At 53.9% G+C, this 24,586-nt stretch overlaps 2 protein-coding genes across 7 annotated transcripts in view; one reads left to right on the top strand and one right to left on the bottom strand.

Moving 5' to 3' along the window:
• Positions 1-3,126: 3,126 nt before the first annotated feature.
• Positions 3,127-13,463, top strand: TMEM11 (transmembrane protein 11). The gene is made up of 2 exons (XM_081218783.1): positions 3,127-3,293; positions 12,621-13,463. Exons 1-2 carry the CDS (start codon positions 3,226-3,228, stop codon positions 13,135-13,137), a joined length of 585 nt encoding a protein of 194 aa, XP_081074909.1. The 5' UTR covers positions 3,127-3,225; the 3' UTR covers positions 13,138-13,463.
• DHRS7B (dehydrogenase/reductase 7B) overlaps positions 7,795-24,586 on the bottom strand; it is a 37,567-nt gene continuing 20,775 nt past the window's right edge. For 4 of the 6 annotated variants that reach the window (XM_081218777.1, XM_081218780.1, XM_081218781.1 and 1 more), the window contains 5 exons: positions 22,160-22,269; positions 18,546-18,762; positions 18,043-18,135; positions 15,241-15,393; positions 14,391-15,055 (listed from right to left, as the gene is read on the bottom strand). In XM_081218777.1, coding sequence (XP_081074903.1) covers positions 14,850-15,055; positions 15,241-15,393; positions 18,043-18,135; positions 18,546-18,762; positions 22,160-22,269 — 779 coding nt within the window. In that variant the 3' untranslated portion in view covers positions 14,391-14,849. Of the gene's footprint in view, positions 10,698-14,390; positions 15,056-15,240; positions 15,394-18,042; positions 18,136-18,545; positions 18,763-22,159; positions 22,270-24,586 lie in introns of those variants that run through there. The other 2 variants (XM_081218778.1, XM_081218782.1) reach the window with 2 other exon arrangements.

The following is a 24,586-nucleotide window of genomic DNA, read 5'->3' as shown; positions in this document are numbered from 1 at the left end:
GGACAGGACAGACCCAGTAAAGGTCCCACCAGGAGGAGGGAGGGCAGGAGCCGGCAGCCGGGGCAGGAGTCATGGGTGCTGAGTGACCCATGCCCACCCAGCCCTCCTCATCCTGCTTCCCAGTGGCCACCTCTCAGGAGGAGTCTGCACACTTTCTGTGGCTCTTTCCTGACCACGTGGGTGTGACCAGGCTGTCCTCTGAGCAGCAACTCAGGGGCCCATGTCCCCTCCAGCCTGCAGAGTCCCCATCCCCAAAGCTGACCACATCCAGCTGTGGAACGGGCATGACGGGGCCCAGGGGCCCCTCGTGTTCCCAGCACTGCTGCAGGGCAGGCTGGGGGTGAGTTCCAGCCATACAAACAAGGAGCCTGTGTTCTGAGGCCTGGATGGGGAGAGAGGAAGACACACCCCCAGTGGGATCTGGATTGGGGGAGGGCTCTTTGCTCACAGCATGGGGCAGGGTCCCCTCAAGGCAGCCTGGCTGGCAAGGTGGTCCTGGGAGGTTCAAAGCCTGGAGTTAGATGGCAGGACAGAGCTGCAGGCACAGCGCGCAGGCACAGCAGGCAGCCTTCGGGTAAAAGAAAGCAGGTTTTTTTAAATTGAGATATAGTTGATGTACAATATTAAATAAGTTTCAGGTGTTCAAGATAGTGATTCAGCCAGCCTGCCCAACACCTCCACAAACAATGCCCTGTATTAAATCCCTTCTGTTTGAAATACCTCGGGTGGATTTCTTTTCCTAGTTAGACACTAATATAGATAAAACTACCCCCATTTTACAGTTGAGAAAAGTGACATTCAGAGAAAGGAAACGACTAACCAAAGGCAAACCCAGTACCTCTCCTCTGTCACCCTGGTCCCGTTACTGGGTCACAATGCTGTCCCCAGCTCTTCCTTGCACACTCTTCATCCAGGCCCCATGCAGATGCCACCTCTTGAAAAGCCCTCTAGCCAGCTGTAATCTCCAAGTCATCTATTACATCATCCTGCCTAGTTTCTTGTTAGTATTTATCATGCACTGAAAACTCTTAATTACTTAGTTGTTTATTCCACTGGACTGGAAACTCCATGAGACCAGGAAGTGTTTGTCTTACTAAATGCTGTGACTCTGGTGCCTGAGAGTACCTGGTACTGACTGTGCACACGACAATTATTTGCTATAAGAATGAATGAAAAGAGTAGTAAGGGAAGTGGCAGAGATTTCTGAGCACCAGCTAGGACCCACCTTCCCTGCTGGCTGCTTCTCTGCCAGCAATCAGGGCTCTCGGGGGGCCCACCGGAATTTCACCTCCCACCATTCAGGCTGTGCCCTCTGTGGGAGCTCAGTTACTACACGCTGAGGGAATCAACCTGCCCATGAATCTTCCAGAAGGTGTCTGTGCACTAGCGGTGATGAACAGGTGACATTCTGGGTGTCTCCACTCAAGTCAGCAGACTGAGGCAGATGGCCTGTTAGAAGTTAAGTGCAAGAGCAAGGAGATGGGGAGATGGTCCCAGGCCCACAGTTGCTTAAGCACTTTCCTCTGTGCACTAGATCCTGGCCTGACTGTTCCTGAGAGACACCATAGCATAGCGAAATCTCGGCAACCAGACAGCTTGGGCTCAAATCCTGGCGCATGACTTTAGCGAGTCACTCAGGTAGGTCCTCCTCATTTGCAAGATGAGAATGTGGATAAAAACAGTGTCACTTTCACAGGGCTGTTGTGAAGATTTAAGAGTTAATCACTTAAAATAATTAGAACAGGGCTTGGCCTGACTTAAATGTCAGTTGATTGTTACCTTGTGTGGTGTTCTGAGTTCTACAGGTGTCATCTTATGTAACACTCATACTGGTCCTCTGAGGAGAGGTGCTAGTCTCACACCCAGGTTACAAACTGGGAGGCCGAGAAAGAGAGGTTATAAAAGCAGCCCCCCCGCCCCAAAAAGCAACTCCAGATCCAGATCCATGCTTCAAACCCAGCTGTTCTAGAATCCCTAGAAACCCTCTGAATCAGCAAACTGGTCCAGAGAAAACAGACTGATCACAAGGCGAGATGGTCATCGTTCAGAGGTCTCCAGCAGTGCCGCACGCTGTTACCTGGAGGCGGGACTGTGACCCAGCAGGAGGAGCAGGTACTGCTGAAGGATGGTTGGCAGGGAGAGAAAGGCATTTTAGGCACAGCATGGACCATCTGGGGACCTCCGAAACTGCTAACCTGGCTCTGGGCAGGGAAGGGAGGCAGCTGAAGCTGGAGAGGGGAGCAACCTCCACATTACGGAGGGGCTTCTGGGTTGCACTTAGGAGCCTGAGTTGCATCTTGTAGGTACTGAGGGCCCGTGACAGACTATTAAGACTATTGTAGACTGTGAACCGGAAGGAAATCGTGAGGAATCCTCAACAATGGGAGCCGCATCTACACCCGACAGCCCTCGGGCCCTGGTTCGCCCGGTTCGGCCAGACCGGGGGGCTGAGAGCAGGCGCCGTGCTTCTCCCCCCTCTGAACACGGAGCTGATTTCGGCATGAGAGTTGCTCAAATGCTTATGGGACCAACTAATATGTCTAGCAACGCTGTCGGTCGGAAGCAAGGGAGGGACTACAAGTTCAGAGCTGCGACGGGTCCCCCGGATCAGCCCCTGCTTGGAGGGGTCAGCGGGCAGGAGTCACTGGGCTCCGTCCTCCCTCCCGACTTGGCAGGGTCCAGGCAGGGCTCCCGCCGGCGGGGTGAGGGGCCAGCACCCGCCTTCGAAGACGCCCGAGTGCGGGGCTGTGTCCTCGCCACCACGGCCGGACGAGGGTGCGACGTGCGCGGCGCCCCGTCTCTCCCAGCAGTCATCACACGTTAAATTCTCCCCTTTCTCCGCTTCCAGACACTCTCTGCCAACAGCCTGCCAGCAGGGACACCCTGGCGGCGGGGACCGCGTCTGTCTCGCCTCCCGAGAATTTGGGGGATGAGCGAGAGTGGCCCCTCGGTGACCTCGGCGGTCGAAGCTCTCGAAACGCAGGAGGCCTAGCGGCGGCTAGTCCGGAAGTGGGCCCTCAGCTCCTCCTGTCTGGGCCCGCGTTTCCCAGGCGGCCTCGGGGTGGGCTTCCGGCGCGCAGTGTATTGTGGACCTTATAGTCCCGCGGGGCCCTATCCCCAGCCGGCGCGCCGTCCGGGGCGGCGGCCGGACTACAACTCCCTCCCGCCCGCGCGGTGTCGCGAGGCCGTCCAGCGTGAGGCGTTCGCGAGCGGGGAGTCTCCAAGATGGCCGCGTGGGGAAGGAGGCGTCTTGGCCCGGGTGGCGGCGGCGGCGGCGCCGCCGCCCGAGAGAGGTGAGGCGCGGGCTGCTCCCTGCGGGCGGCTCGGGGCTGGAAGCCGGCGGGGCTCCTCAGGCTGCAGCGCCGTCCCCGCCTCCGCCCCGCGGCTCGTCCCGGTCCGCCGCTGGGCGCGCGGGGTCCCGGTCCTGGCCTCCGCGGCCTCCGCGGAGGGCTCAGGAAGGGGCGATGGCGGGCTGGGCACGGCCGGGCCGCGGCGGTACCCGCCTGAATGCCGCGGGCCGAGCGGCGCGGAGACCCCGGCCGCCTGGTCGCGCGCGTGGTCCTCTCAGCCGTAGCGAGGAGTGGCTCCGGGGACGGAGGAGGAAGGGGAAGCCTTCCCAGCGCGGGTCGGTGCGGGGCGGGCGGGGAGGTTCGCACGGTCACCGAGGGGCCTCAGCGTTCCGCGCTGTGACTCCGGGCGGGGAGCCGGCCGCTTCCCCCGGGGGTGATCCTTGGGACTTTGGAGGCGTCTCCGCGAGCGCCCCTGCCGTGGAAGTCCTTTGCAGCGACCTTTCCTAACGAACGGTGCGTGAGTAGGGAGTCGGGAGCTTGTTTCTCACAAGGTAGATCTCTATTTGAAGGACTCATTTCTAGAAGATAAGATTGGAGTCGTTGTTTTCGTGTTTCGTGTTGAATTTACAGTTTTTGCTTCTGGAAAACAGTTTCAGCTAGTAGAAGCCACTAGAACCTGTTCAGGCCCCAGAAGTTTGGGAAAGGATGTGTATTCGTGGAGTCATCCGGTTTGCACTGTCCTGACCATTCTGTCACGAGTGGGCTGGTGCGGTAGATATAGGTCAGTAGTATCTCCGGGTTTGTTGGGGGTTTTTTTGGTGAGGATTGTTGAACAGAAAAGTTCTCTTTCTTTTCTCTTCCCCCTTCCTCCCCTCCCGCCCCGCTCTCTTTTTCTCTCGACTGTTCTGCGTTATTCTCTTTCTTTGATTGCATCACGTACTCATTGTGGTCACCTTCCTCTTGGGTTAGCTGTGCTGATAGACCCCTCCAGCTTGCGTTTTATTCTCGAGCTCGGAATTATCCAGCCTTGTCCCTGCTGCACTTCCTCTTCTTGGAGAAGCAGCAGTGAATGGCCAGCAAGTATTTTTGTTTTTCCACCTCCCACCTGGTTATTTCTTAGATCAGACCATAAAAAGTTAAAGAAGCGATCTCGATGGTTTCCAGATGGCCTTAAAAACTAGCAAAGGTTTTCAAGATCTTTAATGCAAACATTAATCCTTTAGTAATAGGAAATAACTGGTTTAGAAGACTCAGTTGCAGAGAGAGAAGCATTCCTTCTTACTGGATAAAAACAACAGAAAGGGCCAAATGAGGACGCCCCAGGCACCACACAGGGGCCGTGCCAGCAAAAGTTACGCTTTTACTGATCTAAGAAATTGGATATCGGGTTTTTTTTTTTTTTCTCTTTGGTTTAAGACAAGTGTTAATTCGAAACTGAGTTTGCAAACCAGGATCCCAAAGTCTGAAACTAGTCCTTGACTGTGATCCTCAGTTTTTAAGAGAATTTAAGTTAGTTGCCAATGGTTATAAATGGGAATATTTCACATAAAACTCCGCTTGAAAAGCTGCGTGTTGGCTCTTTTTGGTCAAGGCAGGTGCTCATTATTCCTCACCTGACAGCTTGACTCATTGCAGTTACCTGCCTGGTCTCCTTAGGTGTTCAGGTTGCACCCTTTGGCCTGAACGGCAGGCTCTGCTTGCACATGCATATGTCGTGTGTCAGCCAGGGATGGGGCGTCTGGTTTTGTGGTTTGGGGGACACCATCTGTCATCCTTCCAGATAACATGGAGTGGCTGTGGGTACCCCTTTGTTTGCCTCTGCCATGAGGCCCTAGCTGGGCTCTTTGGGAGGACTGTTTGCCTGGGCTGTTTCCCTGAGATCCTCCAAGCTGAGTAGGGGATGGAAACCTAGCCTGGGCACACCTCCATTCCTGCTCAGTGGGTGGGAAGACTTCCTGGTGGGGCAGGCTGGATTAATTGATTGCCCACACCATAGATTGAGGCCCAAGCATACCTAGTGGCTCCTGTGACCAAAGTAGGCTGATTATGGTGCTCTTAAATGACTTTGTTCCATGTCACGTTTGTGCTGACTCAGATTTCAGCTCCACACTGTAAGACCACTTTCCCGAGTAGCTGCACACACTTGGTTGGAATCTGCTTTATGCTGACACCCAAGGAAACGTCGTCTAGTTTGGGGCATCGGTTGGAGCAGAGCAACGCTTTGGGCAGACTTTCCAGATTTCCCTGTGGCTGCAAACTCTGAAGCCTGCATTGTATTCGAAGGCCCTGCTTGGCGCCAGACCTTCCGCAGGAGTTACTGTTGTCTGCTGTGTGCTCATGACGGTCCAGTTTAGACTCCATAGTGTGTGAATCCTTGCTTTACCTGGTTCTTGAGTCTAGAGCTGTGTTAATTCAGTGCCCACTAGTCACTTGCAGCAATTAAATTTAAATTAATTAAAATTAAATAAAGTGAAAAATTCAGCTCCTCAGTCACACTATTCACATTTCAAGTGCTTGGTAGCAACACATGGCTCGTGGCTAATATACTGCACAGCGCAGATAGAGAACAGAAAGGTCAGCGCTGGTCTAGACCAAAATAGGAGAGGGGTGGAAACAGCAAAATGAGAGCGCTTGCATGTTGATTTGTCTCTTCAGTCCATTAGATCTAGGGAACCCACAGTGTTTGTAATGAAGAACATCAGACCCTGAGCTGTAACCTGAATTCTTGTCCAAAACTCTGCACACTGGCAGCAAGCACAGCAAACAGATTGCAACTTGTCCTGTCGGCCTCTTTGAGATAAACTTGCCCATCTGGGAAGGCGCGGTGCAGGTATCTGTGTGTTCTGCCGCTTGGTGCCAACCTGGGCCAGCTCACAGAGTCCCCCCTCCGTCCCATGTGGGCTGCCTGTCCTCCTCCTGAAGGGCCCCCGAGTGTCCCTGGTTCTCTGTGACTGTTGAATGTGAGTGCAGCCCGTGAGGATGCATGGGATCCGATTCCGATCATGACGTGAGGCAGCAGTGCTGTTTAAAGGCCTGCAGTGTTCAGAGGGCCGGGCGTGCTGCACTGAATGCTCAGGTTTTAGGGTGAAACCACTTTTTGTGGCCTTTCCCCTCCCCGGCTTATGCAGGTGCTGCTCCAGCATTTCTAGGTAGCCAGTTCTGTGGGATTACTTCCACGTCTTTTGTGCTACACTTTATTCCCGGGGACTGGGCCCTCCTCTTTGACAGCTTTGCTGTAATCTTTGAACTGGATGGATGTGGTTCTGCCTGTGGCTGGTGGAGGGTTTAGTTCCCAGAACAGGTGGACCACGAGCCACGTGGGCAGGTGGCTAACATTCCCAGGGCGACGTTCCCCTCATTCTGACCTGGTCATTTCCTTTAGAGCCGAGGACCTCCAGGGGATGTGGAGATTTTCTTTCTCTCTAGTTTCTTTCCTCCTGGTCTGTATGAGTCGTGCCAGTACAGCATCTGCACCCAGGTCCGCGGTGTGCAGGCCTGAGGGTGTGGGTCCCGCTCCGCTGGCTGCCAGAAGGTTCTGATCCTGGAAGTTGGATGTTGTAGGTTAGGGTCTGCTGGGGTTCATCCTCTGGGGTGAATCTCCATTTGCCTTGATTCGTTCAAGCCGTCGGGGTTCCAACGGCAATAACTCGTGCCTCTATGGTTCAGTCCTTCAGGCCTTTCTGAAGGAGGGAGGGTGGTCTTGTGTCCTGAACCTGGCCTCTCTGCACTGGCTCCTGGGCAGTCTTGGCAGTTCCACTCAGGGCTGTCCACTAGGGCAGCCTTTGGTCACTTGCAGCTGTCAAGCATTGGAAATGTGGCTAGTGTGTCTGAGGAACTGAGTTTTTTTTTTTTTTTGGCTGTGTTGGGTCTTCGTTTCTGTGCGAGGGCTTTCTCTAGTTGCGGCGAGCGAGGGCCACTCTTCATCGCGGTGCGCGGGCCTCTGTCACGGCCTCTCACTGTTGCGGCCTCTCTCGTTGCAGAGCACGAGCTCCAGACGCGCAGGCTCAGACGCGCAGGCTCAGTAGTTGTGGCTCACCGGCCTAGTTGCTCCGCGGCATATGGGATCTTCCCAGACCAGGGCTTGAACCCATGTCCCCTGCATTGGCAGGCAGATTCTCAACCACTGCGCCACCAGGGAAGCCCAGGAACTGGATTTCAAATTTCACTCAATTTTACTTAAGTTTAAACAGTGCTTGGGCCTTACACTGGGTGGCGCTTTGCAGCTGTCACCTTGTTTGCATGCCCGGCCCATCCCATCTCACCCCATCTTCACTCTGCGTGCTGGGGCCTTTGCACCGTGTGACATGAGGGAAGCTGGCTCAGAGCAGCAAGGGGGCTTGTCCTTGGACACAAAGCCAGTGAGTGACTGAGAGGAACCGGAATCCAAGGCCTCTCGGCTCCCACTCTTGGTGCGCCATGGTCTTGTCCCCAAAGCAGAGCTGCCCGGTCCCTGGAGCACCACGGGGAGCCTGTTCCCTGGCACGTGGCTTCTTCTGAAACAAGGAGAACGTCAGGTGCCAGTTTGGAAACATCCTCAGTATTTGGAGCTACAAGCCTGTGCCTTTCAGTCCTAACTGGCCTTTGAATCCACAGCATAGGAGTTTACTGCTTTCCTTGGCTCCCAAGGAAGTGATGTGGGGTTTGCTAAAAGTGGGTTTCCCTAGACCAGGGATGCAGGGGTGGCACCACGCGGCATGTCACAGCTGGTCACGTGACCCTGTGCTTATTGGGTGGAAAGCAACCTGATGCATGGACCTAATTTATTTTCAGCCACAGGTGCTCTTAATTACTGTTAATTGTTTTTCATCTCCTGTCAGTCCTTTCAAACGTGCTTCCTCTAAGTCTGTTGGGAACCTGTCACATTCAGGCCCAGGGTGGGGTGGGGCGGAGCAGAGCAGACTGCGATGAAAACAGTCAGTGCCCTCGAGGAGCTTGGCATCACCTCCTCCTCTCTTTGAGCTGAGACTGTGAGCCCAGGGCCGCTCCAGGAAGGGGTCTTAAAGCAGGTGTTTGGGTCGGTTCTTCTGGTTCCAGCATGACCAGAAAAGGTGATGGGTTGCAGGGCCAGTGCCCACTGGAGCAGGAGGGGGGCCCCCTCTCCTCGGCTGGGAGGGCCTACCCTGTCTGGTTTCTTCCACCCCAAGGGATACAGAGCTATTGGACAGGATTTTTCTTTTTATGAAAAAATTTATAATTAATTTTCCCATTATAAAAGAAACACGTTTATTTTTTGTTTTTGAAAAATACAGAAAACTAAAATTTAAAAGTTGCCTGTTGGGCCACCATCCAGAGAAAACCAGTATTGGCCTTTTTTTATGCAGAGCATCTTTGATGCTTCCCACTGGGTATTTTGTCTTGGAATTTTAAAAATTATATGTTAAAGACAAAAGTATGTCTTTACCATATGAAAAGTTATAAACTTGCTACCATATGTACGACCTTGGGAACACGAGGCTAAATGAAGGAATCAGCTCCAAAGCCCGCGTGCCACGTGATGCAGAAAGTAGGTTGGTGATTGCCAGGGACAGAGGTCAGGGGAGAATGGGGAGTGACGGGGTTACTTTTTGAGGTGAGGAAGATGTTCTAAAATTGATCGTGGTGTTGGTTGCACAACTCAAAGTGTCGAGCCACTGACTTGTGCAGTTTAAGTGGGTGAATCTATCACAATAAAGCTGTCATTCAGGAAGCACAAGTCAAAGCCACCATGAGATGCCACCTCATACCACTAGGATGGCTAGTATGGAAAAAACAGAAAACAAAAGTGTTGGCAAGGATGTGGAGAAAAGGGAACCCTTGTGCAGTGTTGGTGGGAATGTATATTAGTACAGCCACTGTGGGAAAGTGTGGCGGTTCCTCAAAAAATTAAAAATAGAACTACCACATGATCCAGCAATCCCACTTCTGGGTATATATCCAAAATAATTAAAAGCAGGGACTAAAACAGATATTTTTACACCCGTGTTCACAGCAGCATCGTTCACAATAGCTAGAAGGTGGAAGCAACCTATCGATGGATGGATGGATAACGAAACGTGGTCTATACACACAGGGAATATTACTCAGCGTTAAAAAGGAAGGAGATTGACACTTGCTACAACCTGGATGAACCCTGAGGACATTATGCTAAGTGAAAGAAGCCAGCCACAAAAAAAGATACTGTGTGACTCCACTTACATGAGGTCCCTCCCTGAGCAGCCAAATTCATAGAGACAGAATGTAGAAGGGTGGGGTGGGGTGGGGTGGGAGTTGTGGTTTAATGGGGACAGAGTTTTAGTTTTGTTAAGACAAAAAAGTTCTGGAGATTGGTTGCCCAACAGTGTCTAAGTGTACTTAACCTTACCGAACTGGACACATAACTGGACGCATAACACAGAATTTACAGATAGTAATTCTGTGTTATGTGTATTTTACCATAATTTACAAAAAAATTAATAAACCAAGTGCTAGCATCTCCCTGGCCCACACTTCCCTCCCGAGCGCAGGCAGCAGCCACCTTATCCTCCATCGTCTGCGTGACAACACGTGCTTGGTTCTGCATGCTTCTGAACCGTGTGTGTGGGGGGGAGGGGTTCACGGGTGTGGTGCGCCCACTTCTCCTTCAGGGTCGGGAGGGACTGGGCGGCTGTGCCTCCACGGCTTTCCCTCCCTTGGCCGAGTCACGGTCTCTTTCTCTGCTCTCGAGTCTTCTGCTCTCACCAGAGTGCTGCTTTGAACATTCTTGTGCACCCCTGACTTTTGGAACTGTCTCCAGACTTTGTGGGTCCCATGTGTGAGGCTCCTGTAATCCCAGGTTCCTTCAAGACCGGCTTCCAGATGGCGTGGGATCCCCAGGGCCAGATACTGTGCTGGCAAAATGAGGTTTGTTCTGTGGGCTCTTCGTGGTGGCTGCCAGGTTCCCCAGGATTCCTTTGAGGACTATTTCCTGGGTGCTGCTGGAGCCGATTCTGACGAGGAGAGGAGGAGACTGACCCCAGCTGGAGGCAGGTTCACAAGCCCCCAGGGAGAGCCCATGACCCTGACCCAAGGCAGCGCCTGCAGCAGCCCCTGTGGCCCGGCAGGCTGTGCTCTTCTGTGCAGGCCAGTTCCTTCCTGTAAGCTCCATGGAACCTTCCAAATTCAAAGGGTTCTAAAGTCATTTGGTAGGAAGGAGCCCCTTTTCTTTCTGGAGCCCCTCCATTCCCCTCAGAGACAGTTGTAACTTTTGGGTCTTTGTATATCAGCCCAGAAACATCTGTGCATCTAAAAGCATGTACACTTTCTCAGAAAGGCACTGAAGATCACAGGCTACAAACACTGTACTGTACTTGACTTTTTCACTTTAAAGACCTTTCCATTATCGGTGCGCTCTCAGTTTTATTTTTCAGCGTGAACCCTTTTTACTATGCTCTCTTGCTGGTCACTTCACACCTGCAACAAAATGCAAAAATATAGTCGCTTAGGAAGCCCAGGACTCAAAGGATCCCAATTAGCTATCAGTTGTTGGGTTTTTTTAATCTGCTTTTGTGTACAGGGTTCAAGTTGGGGGTTGGCTGGTGGTGCTCTGAGATGGTTCAAGGCAAACTTCTGACTGGGTTCTTTCCTTAATTGGGTTACTTTTGACCCAGAAACAAAGCAGGCCACATGCAGTGGGCGCTGGGGTAGCTGGGCAGTGGTGGCCATGGCTCACTTTTGAGTCCTCAGCCACCTGGCTTGAGAAGCAACAGTCCCTGTCAACTGCAGGACTGAATCTGGTGGTCCAGGCAGCCTTTGAAACTACATTTGCAGGGCAGAGGGTTCCCCGCCCCCGCCGCCCCGCAGGTGGGGCTGTGGGTGCGTGCTGACCGCAGGGTGGGTCCTCTGACAAAGGGGGCGCCTCCTGGTGGGTCTGGGTGTTTTGGACCTTGTGCTGCTTCCCTTCCCTGCACACTGGAGTCCTGGAAATCTGCTTGTGTGTGTGTCACGGTCCATCCTTTCCTGAGCAGGTAAAGCAGGTTTGGCCTCTAAAGCAGAACTGGTGGTGAGCCCAGGGCAGTGTGCCCGCTGGGCTGGCTGGCTCCTGAGCCTGCTGTGCTGGAAGGCGCCGGGGAGGGTTCTCCGCGCTGTGGAAGGCTGGTCACTGGTTGGCGGTGACGGACAGGAGTGGGGTGACCGGCCCACCGTAAGACTTGGGGCTCCAGGCGGCCTTGGCGGGTGAGCGCCCCATCCACACACCCTCAGCTGTGCAGTGCTGACTGCCCGTGTCCAGATAGTTGCTCCCGTGCCATCAGGCCAGAGCCAGCAGCCTGGAGGGACTTGTAGGCACAGCCACCAACCTGTGGAGATGGGCTCGCCCAGCACGCTGTGGGAGGAACCAGTAGCCCTCCCCTGGGGTGGGCGCCAGCGTGAGGGCAGGGCAGACAGGAAGGCCTGGGTGAGCGCCAGGTGAGGGTGGGGTCTGCTCACCGACGTGTCCCCGAGATGGAGCAGTCTGTTTGGACGCTGGGGCTTCAACTGGTGCTTCCTTGTTGGGCCTGTTTTGTCACTGCACTCAGGTTAGGGTTTGGGCAAGAACGTTCTCTAATCCCGGCCTTGACACCCGCGCCTTGCTCTGAGCGTTCCAGAGGGACTCTGTGGCCAGAAAGCTCACCTTGGACGCCGACAGGGAGGCATCGTCCCCTGGCCTCACTCTTGACAGTCAGCGGGGTGGCACAGACCCTCCCTTTTCCCGTGCTTCTCTCCCTGTGCCTGTCTTGGCTGATGAACTTGAGAACACAAAGGGAATCTCTGTGCCAGAGCTGCTCCCGCCGGAGGCCCTGCCTCTTAGCTTTGCTTGTCTGCTAAGGTGCCTTGTAAGGTGCTGGGTCCTGCCTGGGAGCTTGTCTCCTTTCTGAGTTAAAACCAAATGGGGAGGGGGACTTCCTTGGCGGTGCAGTGGCTAAGACTCCACGCTTCAGATGCAGGGGGCGCGGGTTCGATGCCTGGTTGGGGAGCTAAGATCCCACATGCCATGCAGCACGGCCCCCCAAAAAATCCCCCTGGGAGCACAAAAGGAGGGGCACCAGTGGCCGGCTCTGCCTTGCATCTCTTTCCTCCCAGGAGTTTGCCCAGCAGTCCGGTCTCCGCTGCCTTGAATGCATAACAGCTTTCCTCTTGGAAGGAAATGCCAGAGGTTCTGGGGTGACCTCGCTTCACAAGCCTTCCCTGGTACCTATGCGTGCGGCCCCTTGTGCAGCCGCTGACCAGGCAGCTCTGAGCCCCGCTCCCGGCGGCCGCCTGGTGTGCGCAGGGCAGGGGCCCCCACTCTGGGGACGGCACCTCCGCAGAGCAGCTGCCTCCAACCAGCTCTTCTTTTCCCCACTCCTTCCTCCTAAGGGTGAGCCTGGCGGCCACAGACTGTTACATCGTGCATGAGATCTACAACGGGGAGAATGCCCAAGACCAGTTTGAGTACGAGCTGGAGCAGGCCCTGGAAGCCCAGTACAAGTACATCGTGATCGAGCCCACCCGCATCGGTGACGAGACAGCCCGCTGGATCACTGTGGGCAACTGCCTGCACAAGACCACCGTGCTGGCGGGTACTGCCTGCCTCTTCACCCCGCTGGCGCTGCCCCTGGATTACTCCCACTATATCTCCCTGCCTGCGGGCGTGCTGAGCCTGGCCTGCTGCACCCTCTACGGCATCTCCTGGCAGTTCGACCCCTGCTGCAAGTACCAGGTGGAGTACGACGCCTACAAACTGTCCCGACTGCCCCTGCACACACTCACCTCCTCCACCCCGGTGGTGCTGGTCCGGAAGGACGACTTGCACAGAAAGAGACTGCACAACACGATAGCACTGGCGGCCCTGGTGTACTGTGTAAAGAAGATTTACGAGCTCTGCGCCGTATGATCAGGGCAGAGTAAGGGGAGCAGGCAGCCCGGCAGCGAGGTGGCAGAATGGAGCCCGGGAAGGCATCTGGCTGCACGTTTGTTATTTTAAAGAAATAACAGATCACAAGTGTACCAGGGGTTTTTTCAGCTCATCACACTAAGATGTGGATTCCCATAACCCACGGGGGCCTGAGGCTGTGGAAGGCCGACCAGGCAGCAGGATGTGATGGAAGCAACGCTACTGAGGGGATATGAACGCGCTTGGGGGGTCGTTAAGTATGTTGTTTAGCTGTACCATCCAGAGCCAACCAGAAGCTATTGACCATTAAAATTATAAGAATTTCATCTCCAGGTGTCTGCTCTGTCCGTGATGGTCCTGGTGGGAGCATGCAGGCGGCAGGAGGGGCACCACCTGTAGCGCAGGCCCAGCCCCTCCCAGAGCAGCGTCACGCCTCGCTCGCCTTGGCCTTGGTCCAAGGCAGCGCAGCTCAGTGCCGCTCAGAGGTGTGGCAGGACAGGTAGGTGGCGAGGCCTGGCAGTCACTGGGTCTCCATTGGGCTCACCTGACGAGCTGGGGCCTGGGACTTCTTGTCCAGATTCTGATTTAGGAGAACACAAACTAACATCTGTATTTTTTTTTAAAGCACTGAAGCTGTCCTGATGTGTCCTGAGTTCAACCTGCTGCCCCCTTCGTGCTCCACAGAAAAGGGGGCCATGCTGGCCCGAGGCTCTGCTCGGTCATCCCTAAAGGGCACTTTTCTAAGCAGCAACCAGACTGATGTTCACGTAGTTTTAAAGGATCCCTCAGGAAGATCAGACACCAGAGAGTAACAAGGGGTGCAGGGAAGGTGTCAAAAGGGTGTATGGGGGTGATGGGGCCATCTGTTCATAGGGGGAGAGCCAGAGATTTTAGAAGAGTGAGAAACTTTGACTTAATTCCACGGGGCCTGGAAATGCTGGTCCCTCAGTTGGGTGCTGGGTGGCAAATGGTCTGGAACAAGGGTAAACTGGCAGTGATCCTAAACAGACCTGTCTTGACCGTGCAGTGCCCACCACCCTCCCGAGCCTGTTGGGTGGGACTGGGAGGTGTTTCTGTAATAAACAGACCAGATTTGGAAAGGGAGCCTGTGATCTGCCTGCAGATCAGATTCATGGGTGAGGCAGCTGGAGACGGACAAGCTGTGGCCACCTTGGGGCAGCTGAGCAGAAGCTGTCACCAGAAACAAGCCAGGTGTGGATGGGCGGCTCCAGCACACTGAACGATGGGACACGTCGAGAAGCCAGTCACATGCTGATTGTTGGCTGCGCTAAACAAGATGCTGGGGGACCCTGTGAACAGTGTTAAGGCGGCAGCAGCCTTTTCCCCGAGCCCCAGGGATGGGCTCTGCCCCCAGCGCTAGGTGAGTCAAATACAAGAACTGGGTCAGATGACAGGATGTCTTCTGATCTCAAGACCCAAATTCAAAGGAGGTGTGGTTCTCTGCCTGCCCTCGGGGATCACAGCTCCACAGCTCAACCCTTTACTTCAGTCCCAGAGTTTAGATCCAGCTGCATTTTACCCCTCCCCCCGGAGGAAGCCTGTCCTCCTCCAGCAGGACAGGCTGGGGGTCTGCGGGAGAGGCGTGACTCCCTCCCCCTCCTCCCCATGAGGCAAGAATCCAGTACAGTCCACACAAACACACCTGTCCCTGTGGAGCAGCGGTGCTGCCGCGCCACCTGCCCGGACAGGCACTAGCAATGCTTGGGTTTCCGCTCCTTCCTGGCCCGGGAGGCCATGAGGCTGAAGAAGAGCCTGGGAGCCAGAGTCCGCAGGTAAACAGCCAGGGAAGGCGCCACATCGGCCAGGACCACATCCTTCTTTTTCTTCCCCACGGCAGCCAGCACATCTCGGGCCACCTGCGAGGGGTTTCGGCCCTGGGCCGTGGTCTCGTCCATCACTGAAATGAAACGAGAGACTCACTGAGCTCGGGTTCATGCCGAGTGAGGTCAGTCGTCAGTATATACGACCAACGCCCACGTGTCAAGTGGTTTAGTTTTAAACTTATTTTCTGAAAGAACATGAAAACGACCACAGAATCATCAGGTGGCTTTGCATAGAAGAAAAGCGACACCAGGGCCTAACCTCCATACTTGGACCCGTCAGCCGTGACAGCGTTGAGGGAGAGGTTGGTGTGGATGTATCCGGGGCTGACGACGGTCACCTCGATGTCATGCTGCTCCACCTCGGCCCGCAGACAGTCGAAGAAGGCCTGGGTCGCGTGTTTGGAGGCCGCGTCTGCAAAGGTCAGTGGCCAGAGAGGCAGGTGAGTGAGGGGTGGGGACGCATTCGTTCCCTGAGTCAGAGGCACCCAGTCTGGGCCCTGGACAGGCGCGGGGGTGTCAGGTCTCCTGCTCTCGTGTGGTTCAGGGAAAACACTGTACACGATACACTGACATACAGGTACGCTCACACACAACATTACACAGCGCACATGGTCAAATGTGAACCACTGGGAATGCGTAGGAAGGGTGCATGGGTGTTCTTTGTACTGTTCCTGCAAGGTTTAAGTGTGAAATTAATCTAAATTAAAAGTTTTTTTTTTAAAAAAAAATGCCTACTGGGTAAAATATTCAAATAGTTCAGGAGGAAATAAAGTAACCAAGTGAAAGTCCTCCTCGTGCCTTCCAGTACAGTTCCCCAGAGGGAGCCAAGCTGCCGGTTTCTCAGCATTCATTTCTCACATCAACCAGGTACCTACACGGGGTGCGACACAGAAGTCCTATTTGTGCGGACATGGCCTCACGCTGTGCCTGTTTCCGTGTCATTCCTGCACGTAGCTCTCTCCAGCGGGGGACAGACGGGGCGGCTGCCGTGCCCCTCGTGGTCACAGGCCACACTGCAACAGTGCATCCAGGGAGGCTCCCTGCACGTGCAGGAGCGTGTGTACAACCCCACAGCTGGCCTTCTCACGTCTTTTGTCTGACAGCTTCCACAGGATGGCCTTTCATCTGGAAGAGCTGTCCGGGCCCCCTCCGCTCCCCAGCAACAGCCTCTCTGCACGGCGTCAGGTGCTCTGAGGGGACAGAGGAACCCTACGATGGCACTCCTGGGAAACGGCATCTCCACTGACGGTTTCCAGATTTGGAGTCCACACGTTCGAGCCTGAGGAAAGGGCATCCATCAGCCACCTAACTGTAGGTCCTGTGAGCAGCCCAGCAGCGTCCAGACTCTGCAGAGACTCTGGAGGAACGGCCTGGCCGAACGAACGCTCTGCGGGTGGGTGGCTAGAGACACGCTCCTACCAGCCATGATTCCAGAGGCACGGCCCAGGCCGAGGCCCGAGAGGATTGAGCCACCTGGGGGCCTCCCTGACCCCCGGTCTCCACGGCTCTTGGGCTGTATGTAGGTCCTCGGCCAGGCTGTGCTAACCTAAACGCCGTGACTGTGGTCCCCAGGGCTCCACGTGCTCTACACACATCCTGGATCCTCCCACTCGGCCTCACAGCAGCCCCGAGAGGTACACGAAGCCACCCACACTTCACGAGTGGGGAGACTGCTGCCCGTTGGGTTGGCCGACGTGCCCAGGAGGCGCCGCCTTGTCTGGCCTGGTGGTTATAAAGCACCCAGAACAACCAAGTGTGACCTACGCAGTCACAGCCAAGGGGAGGACAAAACTCAGTGGCACTAAATCCAAGTGAAGTTTGGAAATAATTCAGTACAGGAACACTTTGCAAAGAACTCCTTTACCCTGCATATCCTTTTCCCTATTATTGCCTCATCTGCTCTGTCACATGTGATGCCTGCATATCTATTCCTCAGGAGGCTGTCCTGTGCCAGCGAAGTGAGACAGAGAACTGGCAAAGGGAAATAACCGCCCCAGAAACAAGCACGGATATGGCGGGTGTCTCACGTTGTCTTGAGCACGGCCATGGAGCCTGTCGGATGACATGAGGGGGCAGTGTGGGCTCAGACGAGTCCCACAGCTGACCCAGACACACAGCCAGCACCAGAAGGATGGCTGCGCTGCGTTCGGGCTGACAGATGGTTCCCAGTTGTCCAGCTGGGTGTGCGTGGCCGTGCTTTCACGGTGTGGAGGCGGCTTCGCCCCTCCCCTCCCTTCCCGTGGCTACGTTGAGCTTCTGGAGAGGGGGAGACTATTACAGCTGAGCATTTCCTTGCAGACGGTGGAGCAAAGAATGCAGTTCCCAGGACAGTTTGTGAAATCATCTTTCAGATCTTTTAACAAAAGTAGAATCTGCTTGCTGGTGCTTGTGATGGCGCAGTCTCAACATTCTGGCGAAGCCATTCATGCAGGGAGTGAGAGTCGGAACTGAAGTCAAGCTGGCAGCGTTAATTTTTTGGTCCTATGTCCACTTTTCAGAACTAATCTTACTGAAACGCTCCCATGAGTGCCCAGAGATAAAAATACTGAAGGATGCTGTGCACAGCACATCACTGCTACCAGTCACCGACTGAAGGGACGCAAATCCTCATGTGTCACGAAAACTACTAAGGAAATTATGCCACATCCATTCGATTAATGACTGCATATCCACTTAAAGGAACTAGGTAAACCCATATGTGCTGATGCAGAAAGATACACTGCCAAATGGAATAAGCGAACCACAAAACCCCAGTTTTGCACATTTGATCCCATGTAGAAGAATTCTGGAGGCACATGCGGTTAAGTGGTGGCGGGGCAGCACCTGTGGGCCGACACTCGGGAGGCACAGCACGGGGGCCACGGCACGAGGTCGCACGTGGCACGAGGAGCAGAGCTGGGGCTGAGCTCAGGCCTCTGCTCAGGAGCACACGCTGATGACGCCCCTGCACGTTCTGTGCTGAGTGCTTCTCTAACGTCTGAGTTCTGGACAGTAAACGTGTTGTTTTTATAACAGGGAGAAAACAATAAAGGAAACGTGGGGAGGAGAAGGAAGTACTCACATGCAGATCGGAAAGGAACGCTGATTTTGCCCTGGATACTGCTGATGGCGACAATGTGGCCCTTGTGCCTTCTGATCATAGAGGGCAGGAGCGCTGTGGGGAGAGGGCAGAGGTTGCTGCAGCTCATGCTGAGAGTCGTGGGGGGGACTGTTTACTGGAACTCTTAGCCCCTGCGCCCAGGAGGGGAGGGAGGGCCTCTCCCTGGAGTGAGAACCGTGGCTGGACGTCAGAATGCCCCACTCTGTAGGTGTGCAGACACAGTGGAAAGACATCACTGTGCAGATGAGGCTGTTGCTGAGGAGAACATCTCGATGTAAGACCATAAAGCAGTGGAAGAAAATGCAAATAAAAGCCCAGAAAAGCCAACACCCAGGATGTAAGGACACTACTGACTCCAGGGTCAAACGGATGGGACAGGCCAGGTCTAGGAAGAAGGAACCAAGGGAAATACAAAGAATGCCGACGTGCCTGTGCTCATCTTCCTTTTCACCCACAACCGTTACCTTTCGTCAGAGCAACTGGACCAAAGTAGTTTGTCTCCATGACTCTCTTGTCCACGTCCAGGCTGGTATCCACAATGGTGCCGCGGTAGCTGACCCCAGCGTTGTTGATGAGCACATCCACATAGCCAAAGCACTGCAGGATCTCCGCGGCGGCTCCCACTATGGCCCCAGGGTCTGTGAGGTCGAAGGTCACCGTGCAAGGCTTGTGAGTCTGCACCTGGGCAAGAATGACAGAAGCCAAACGTAGCTTCAGAGCAACGGGCATGGGAGCCACAGGCCCTGCTTCTCGGTGCTGGGAGGGCCTGGCCGTGAAGGGACAGGTCACAACACTTCTCTGAAGGATGTGACCTGGAGGAGCCTGCCAACCCTGCTCATACCTGACTTGGGCAGCCTTTCTCCTTAACTGACTGTAAATGCCATGGGGCAGGGGTCACGTATGATGGAAGCATGGCTCCCCTTGCTGCCCTGTGCCAGCCTGGCGCTGCACTGTCCTACGTCACAGAGCTGCTATCCTTCTCAGGCCAAATCAGTTTCATTCTTCATTCACAAAACATTTTTTTTTTTCTTTTTGCGGTACGTGGGCCTCTCACCGCTGTGGCCTCTCCCGTGGCAGAGCACAGGCTCTGGACGCGCAGGCTCAGCAGCCATGGCCCATGGGCCCAGCCGCTCCGTGGCATGTGGGATCCTCCCAGACTGGGGCACGAACCCGTGTCCCCTGCATCGGCAGGCGGACTCTCAACCACTGCGCCACCAGGGAAGCCCCCTCTATGCTGTCTTTAAGAGACTAACTTTAGATCCAAAGACATGTTGACAGGAAAAGGATGAAAAGAGATAGTCTATTTAAATAGTAACCAAATAGAGAGCTAGGGTGCCTAAACTAATATCAGACAAAAAAATACTTTAAATCAAAAAAGGTTACAAGAGACAAAGAAGGACATTATATAACAATGTTAAAAGGTACATTACAACAAGAAGGTATAACAGTTATAAACACTTATGTACCTAATAACAGACCCTCAAAATATAGGAAGCAAAAATCAACAGAACTGAAGGGAGAAACAGACAGTTCTACAATAATATTTTGATATTTCAATACCCCACTTTCAATAATGGATAGAACAACCAGACAAATCAATTAGGAAATAGATGACCTGAACAACACTATAAACAAATTGGACCTAACAGTCATATTTAGAACGCTCCACCCATCAACAGTGTAATACATACTCTTCACAAGCACACATGGAACATTCTCCAGGACAGACCACATGTTAGGTCGCAAACAAGTCTCAACAGATTTTAAAAGATAAACATCATAAAAGTTATCTTCTGCAACCACAGAGTGATGAAGCTAGAAACCAATAACACCATGCAAACTGGAGACAAGGGGACATTAAACAACCACTGACTCAAAAAAGAAATCACAAGGGACATTAGAGAATATTTAGAACAAAATGAAAATGGAAACATAACATACCAAAACTTACAGGATGCAGTGAAGGCTATGCTAAGAGGGAAACTTATAACTATAAACGACTATATTAAAAAAGAAGGGGATTTCCCTGGCAGTACAGTGGTTAAGACTGTGCCTCCAGTGCAGGGGGTGCAGGTTCGATCCCTAGTTGGGGAGCTAAGATCCCACATGCCATGCAGTATGGCCGGGGGTGGGGGGAAGAACCTCAAATCAATAACATATCTTTAACATATCTTTGCATCTTAGGGAAATAGAGCAAACTAAACTCAGAGCTAGCAGAGGAGGGAAAGCAGATTAGAAAGAAGATAAACAAAATACAGGGGACTTCCCTGGTGGTCCAGTGGTTAAGACTCCACACTCCCAATGCAGGGGGCCCAGGTTCGATCCCTGGTCAGGGAACTAGATCCCACATGCTGCAACTAAAGATTCCACACACGGCAATAAAGATCCCGAGTGCCTCAACTAAAGACTCGGCACAGCCAAATAAATAAATAAATAATTTAAAAACAAACATATATAGAGAGAGAATAGAAAACAAAGAAAATGAATGAAATCACAAGTTGGTGTTCTGAAAAGATCAACAAAATTGAGAAACCATTAGCTAGACCAAAGAAAAAAGAAAAGATGCAAATAACTAAAATTAGAACTGAAAGTGGGACCTTACATAGATAAAAAAGATTATAAAAGAATACTATGAACAACTGTATGCCAACAAATTAGATAACCTAGAAGAAATGGACAAATTCCTGGAAACACACAAATTACCTAAACTGAGTCAAGAAGAAACAGAAAATCTCAGCAGACATGTGACAGGTAGAAATTGAATCAGTAACCTAAAACCTCCCAACAGAAAATATCCTGAACCAAATTCACTGGTGAATTTTATCAAATTTTAAAGAACAATTAACACCAATACTTATACTCTTCCAAAAAACTGAAGAGGAGGGACTTCTCTGGTGGTGCAGTGGTTAAGAATCCGCCTTCCAGTGCAGGGGACGCGGGTCTGATCCCTAGTCAGGGAACTAAGATCCCACATGCCACAGAGCAACTAAGCCTGCACGCTCTGGAGCCCGCGCAATGCAACAAAAGATCCCGCATTACACAACTAAGATCTGGCGCAGCCAAATAAATAAATATTTAGAAAACAAAAAAAACCCGAAGAGGAGAGAACACTTACTGATTCATTCTGTGAGGCCAGCATTACTCTGATACCAAGGCCAGATAAAGACACCACAAGAAAATTACAGACCAAAATCCTTTATGAGTACCGATGCTAACAAATCAAATTCAACAGCATATTAAAAGGATTATTCATCATGAACAGGCTAAATTTATCCTAGCAAATGCAAGGGTAGTTTACCGTAAGGAAATCAATCAGTATAACCCACCACATTAACAGAACGAAGGGGGAAGGACCACGTAAGCATCTCAATTGACGCAGAAAAGAGATCTGACATAATCCAACACCCTTTCATGATAAAAACTCTCAGAAAACTAGGAACGGGGGAAATTCCCCAAGGTATTTATGAAAAACTTACAACTAACATCATGTCCAGTGGTGTAAGACTGAAAGTGTTCCTCTGTGCTCCAGAACAAGACAAGGATGTCTGCTTTCACTGCAGCTATTCAGCATAGCTTGTTGTTCTGATCGGAGCAGTTAGACAAGAAAAAGGATAAAAGGCACCTCAACTGGAAAGGAAATGTTAAGTGTCATCTTAAAGTGTCAAAAGTCACCGCCAGGGCTTCCCTGGTGGCGCAGTGGTTGGGAGTCCGCCTGCCGATGCAGGGGACACGGGTTCGTGCCCCGGTCCGGGAGGATCCCACATGCCGTGGAGCGGCTGGGCCCGTGAGCCATGGCTGCTGGGCCTGCACGTCTGGAGCCTGTGCTCCGCAATGGGAGGGGCCACAACAGTGAGAGGCCCGCGTACCGCAAAAAAAAAAAAAAAAAAAAAAAAAGTCACCGCCAGTCTCCCGGCTACCACCGCCAAGAGGTGAATAGGTATTAGCGGAGACATGGGGGAGGAAGACGGCACTCAGAGGGGCCTCCCTAAACTCGCGGCGCTGCTCAAGTGGTGGATTTGAGCCCAGCTGGCCGACCGCGGCTGCCCCTCTTCCCCACGAAAACCACCCCTGGGCTCACCTCGGTAGCCAGGGAAGCAGCAAGTTCTCGGGTGAGCTCCTCCAGGGCCTCGGCGTTCCGGCCACAGAGCACCAGCTTAGCACCGGCAGCATGGAAAACTCTGGCACATTCTAGAGGAAGAAGAAAGCAGTGTGGCAGCTGGGGAGGCCCAGGCCTTCACCGTCAGCTCAGCTCCCAGCTCCCAGCTCCCCAGCCCCAGACCACAGGGCTACTTCTTCCGCAGCCATCGGCACCGGCCCGCTGTGGAAGTCCGTGGGGCAGGGTTAGGGACCCGGCACAGGGAGCTCTGCTGTCACCACTGCGGAGCCAACGTCCGGGGCTGTGACAGACGTCCACAGGCAGGAGGAAGGCAGCAGCTAGGGGACAGGCTGTTAGGTACCAGGCTCAGAACTTTCCAGCATAACCTTTAGCTCTGATCCACCCTGCGAGCAGTATCTCCCCACTTTCATGGCGAGGAGCTCAGTGAGGCAAGGGATGTGCCCGACGGGCAGGCGGCGCCAGCTCGGGGATGCCGTTGCCTCAACGCAGCAGGCACACACCTGCCGGGGCTGCTTCTGTGGTTCTGTGGACGCACGGGGGACACAGGACTCTGGTGAGAAGGGGCGGAGAGGCTCCCCCGAGGCCGGAAGCCTGCAGGTTCTTCCTCCCGAGAGTACACAGGCCCGAGGGCTCGTGGACACACGCAACGGGGACAGAACGTGGGGAGGCTGACAGCCTCGCGAGGAGGTTAAAGAGCTAAAGCATGCCGAGCGCCCACGCAGCAGGGTGGCATTAAGGGTGGCATCATTTTTTTTTTTTTTTGCTGCGTTGGGTCTTTGTTGCTGCGCGCGGGCTTTCTGTAGTTGTGGCAAGGGGGGGCTACTCTTCGCTGCGGTGCACGGACTTCTCATGGTGGTGGCTTCTCTTGGTGTGGAGCATGGGCTCTAGTAGTTGTGGCTCTCGGGCTTGGTTGCTCTGCAGCATGTGGGATCTTCCCAGACCAGGGCCTGAACGTGTGTCCCCTGCAGCAGCAGGATTCTGCGCCACCAGGGAAGTCCAAGGGTGGCATCATTTTAAAAAGTTCCCTCCTGCTGGGGGTTCCTCTGAGTCACTACAGCATCCAGGTGACAACTGACGAAGGCCATGGCGGGGGCGTCCAGAACTATCTGGGCACCTCTCTTAGTCAATATTCTTTGGTGGCAGGAAAAGAGACTCAAGTCACCCGGGGCAAAGCAATAAGAGGATTTATCAGGATTCCAGGGTAGCTCAAGGATTAAGGGAAGGAGCTGAATGGTTCAGATGGGAAGGACAGGAGTGCTGGTGGCCCAGGGTCCTGGGCAGTAGGAATCAAGCTCTCTGAATGCTAGCAGGTCCCTTCCCCACTTCATTCCCAGCCTGGCCTCTCCACCAGATGGGGGCGGGCTGCAGACAGCGCAGCGTTCCCGTGGACACCACTCCCCGGCCAGACAAGGGTGCCCTTGGCCCGTTCCCTCCAAGCTCTGGTGTCCAAATCCTTGGGAGGGACCAGATCAGCCCTGGTGGGGGCAGCATTACTAGGACTAGGCCAGCCAGGGTCACATGTGAATCCCAAGGCCACTACGGGAGGGGCAGGGAGAGGGAGGAAGCAGGGGCTGAGGTCCTCTCGCCCTGCCCCCAAACACAGCCGAGTGCTTAGTGCCCCGAGGCTCACAGCCCACGGAGAGCAGCACAGCCCTGCAGTCAAGAGGACGGACACGGGTGAGACTTCCTGTGTCCAACTCAGACTCCCAACCCTGACTGGCCCTGTGATGTGGGAAGTTTCGACCTCTTTGTCCCCACTTTCCTCTTCTGTAGGTGCAGGTCAGCAGCGCTAGGACTGAGCGGGTTACAGCGGCCAGGCCAGCACCGCGAAGAGAGAAAGCACTGCACAAGCGCTGCGTCGTGCTTCTAAGCTGCCTTCTTAAAATGTTCTAAAGAATGACTGTTAGTGCGAATGGAAACGTGGGGCTTAAGGGGGCATAGTCTGTCCTCACTAGAGGCTCTTGAGGTCTCCCTCAAGAGCAGGTGTGCCCAAGAGCAGGTGTGTGCAGCCCCCGCGGCCCCAGCTGACCATGCGGCCACCCCCAGGGCCCAGACTGAGTCTCGGGGGCCGGGTGCTCAAGCGGAGTCTTGGTGCCACGGGCTGCTAGGAGGGCAAGGCCGGCCCCAAGAGCCCACTGGAGGGTCAGGGATCCAGGAAGGCCGGAGGCTCGGGGGTCCAGGTGGGGTCCTTCCCCCACCCACGCTGCGAAAGCGAAAGCGAAGCGGGGAGAATGCCAGCGTCCCTCAGGGAAGGAGGGAGGAGGCTCCCTGGCAGCAAAGCCTTCTTTCCAGACGCGGCGCCTCCTGCACCTTCACTTGCTATCCTGGGGCCAGCACCTCCCAGCCTCACCCAGGTGGAGCTTTCTGGAAGGAGGTTCAAGTCAACTA

The sequence above is a fragment of the Mesoplodon bidens genome (assembly GCF_964165515.1).
Source record: "Mesoplodon bidens genome assembly, chromosome: 19".
NCBI classification, from domain to species: domain Eukaryota; kingdom Metazoa; phylum Chordata; class Mammalia; order Artiodactyla; family Ziphiidae; genus Mesoplodon; species Mesoplodon bidens.
The sequence above is the reverse complement of the archived record's forward strand: the minus strand, read 5'-3'. Positions and strand labels throughout refer to the sequence as shown.

What these genes read in the sequence shown, in the direction of transcription:
- TMEM11 (XM_081218783.1), top strand. Translation starts at nt 3,226, where the DNA reads ATGGCCGCGTGGGGAAGGAGGCGTCTTGGCCCGGGTGGCGGCGGCGGC. An exon ending in GGCGCCGCCGCCCGAGAGAG is followed by an intron (nt 3,294 to 12,620) that starts GTGAGGCGCGGG and finishes CTTCCTCCTAAG; the next exon opens with GGTGAGCCTGGCGGCCACAG.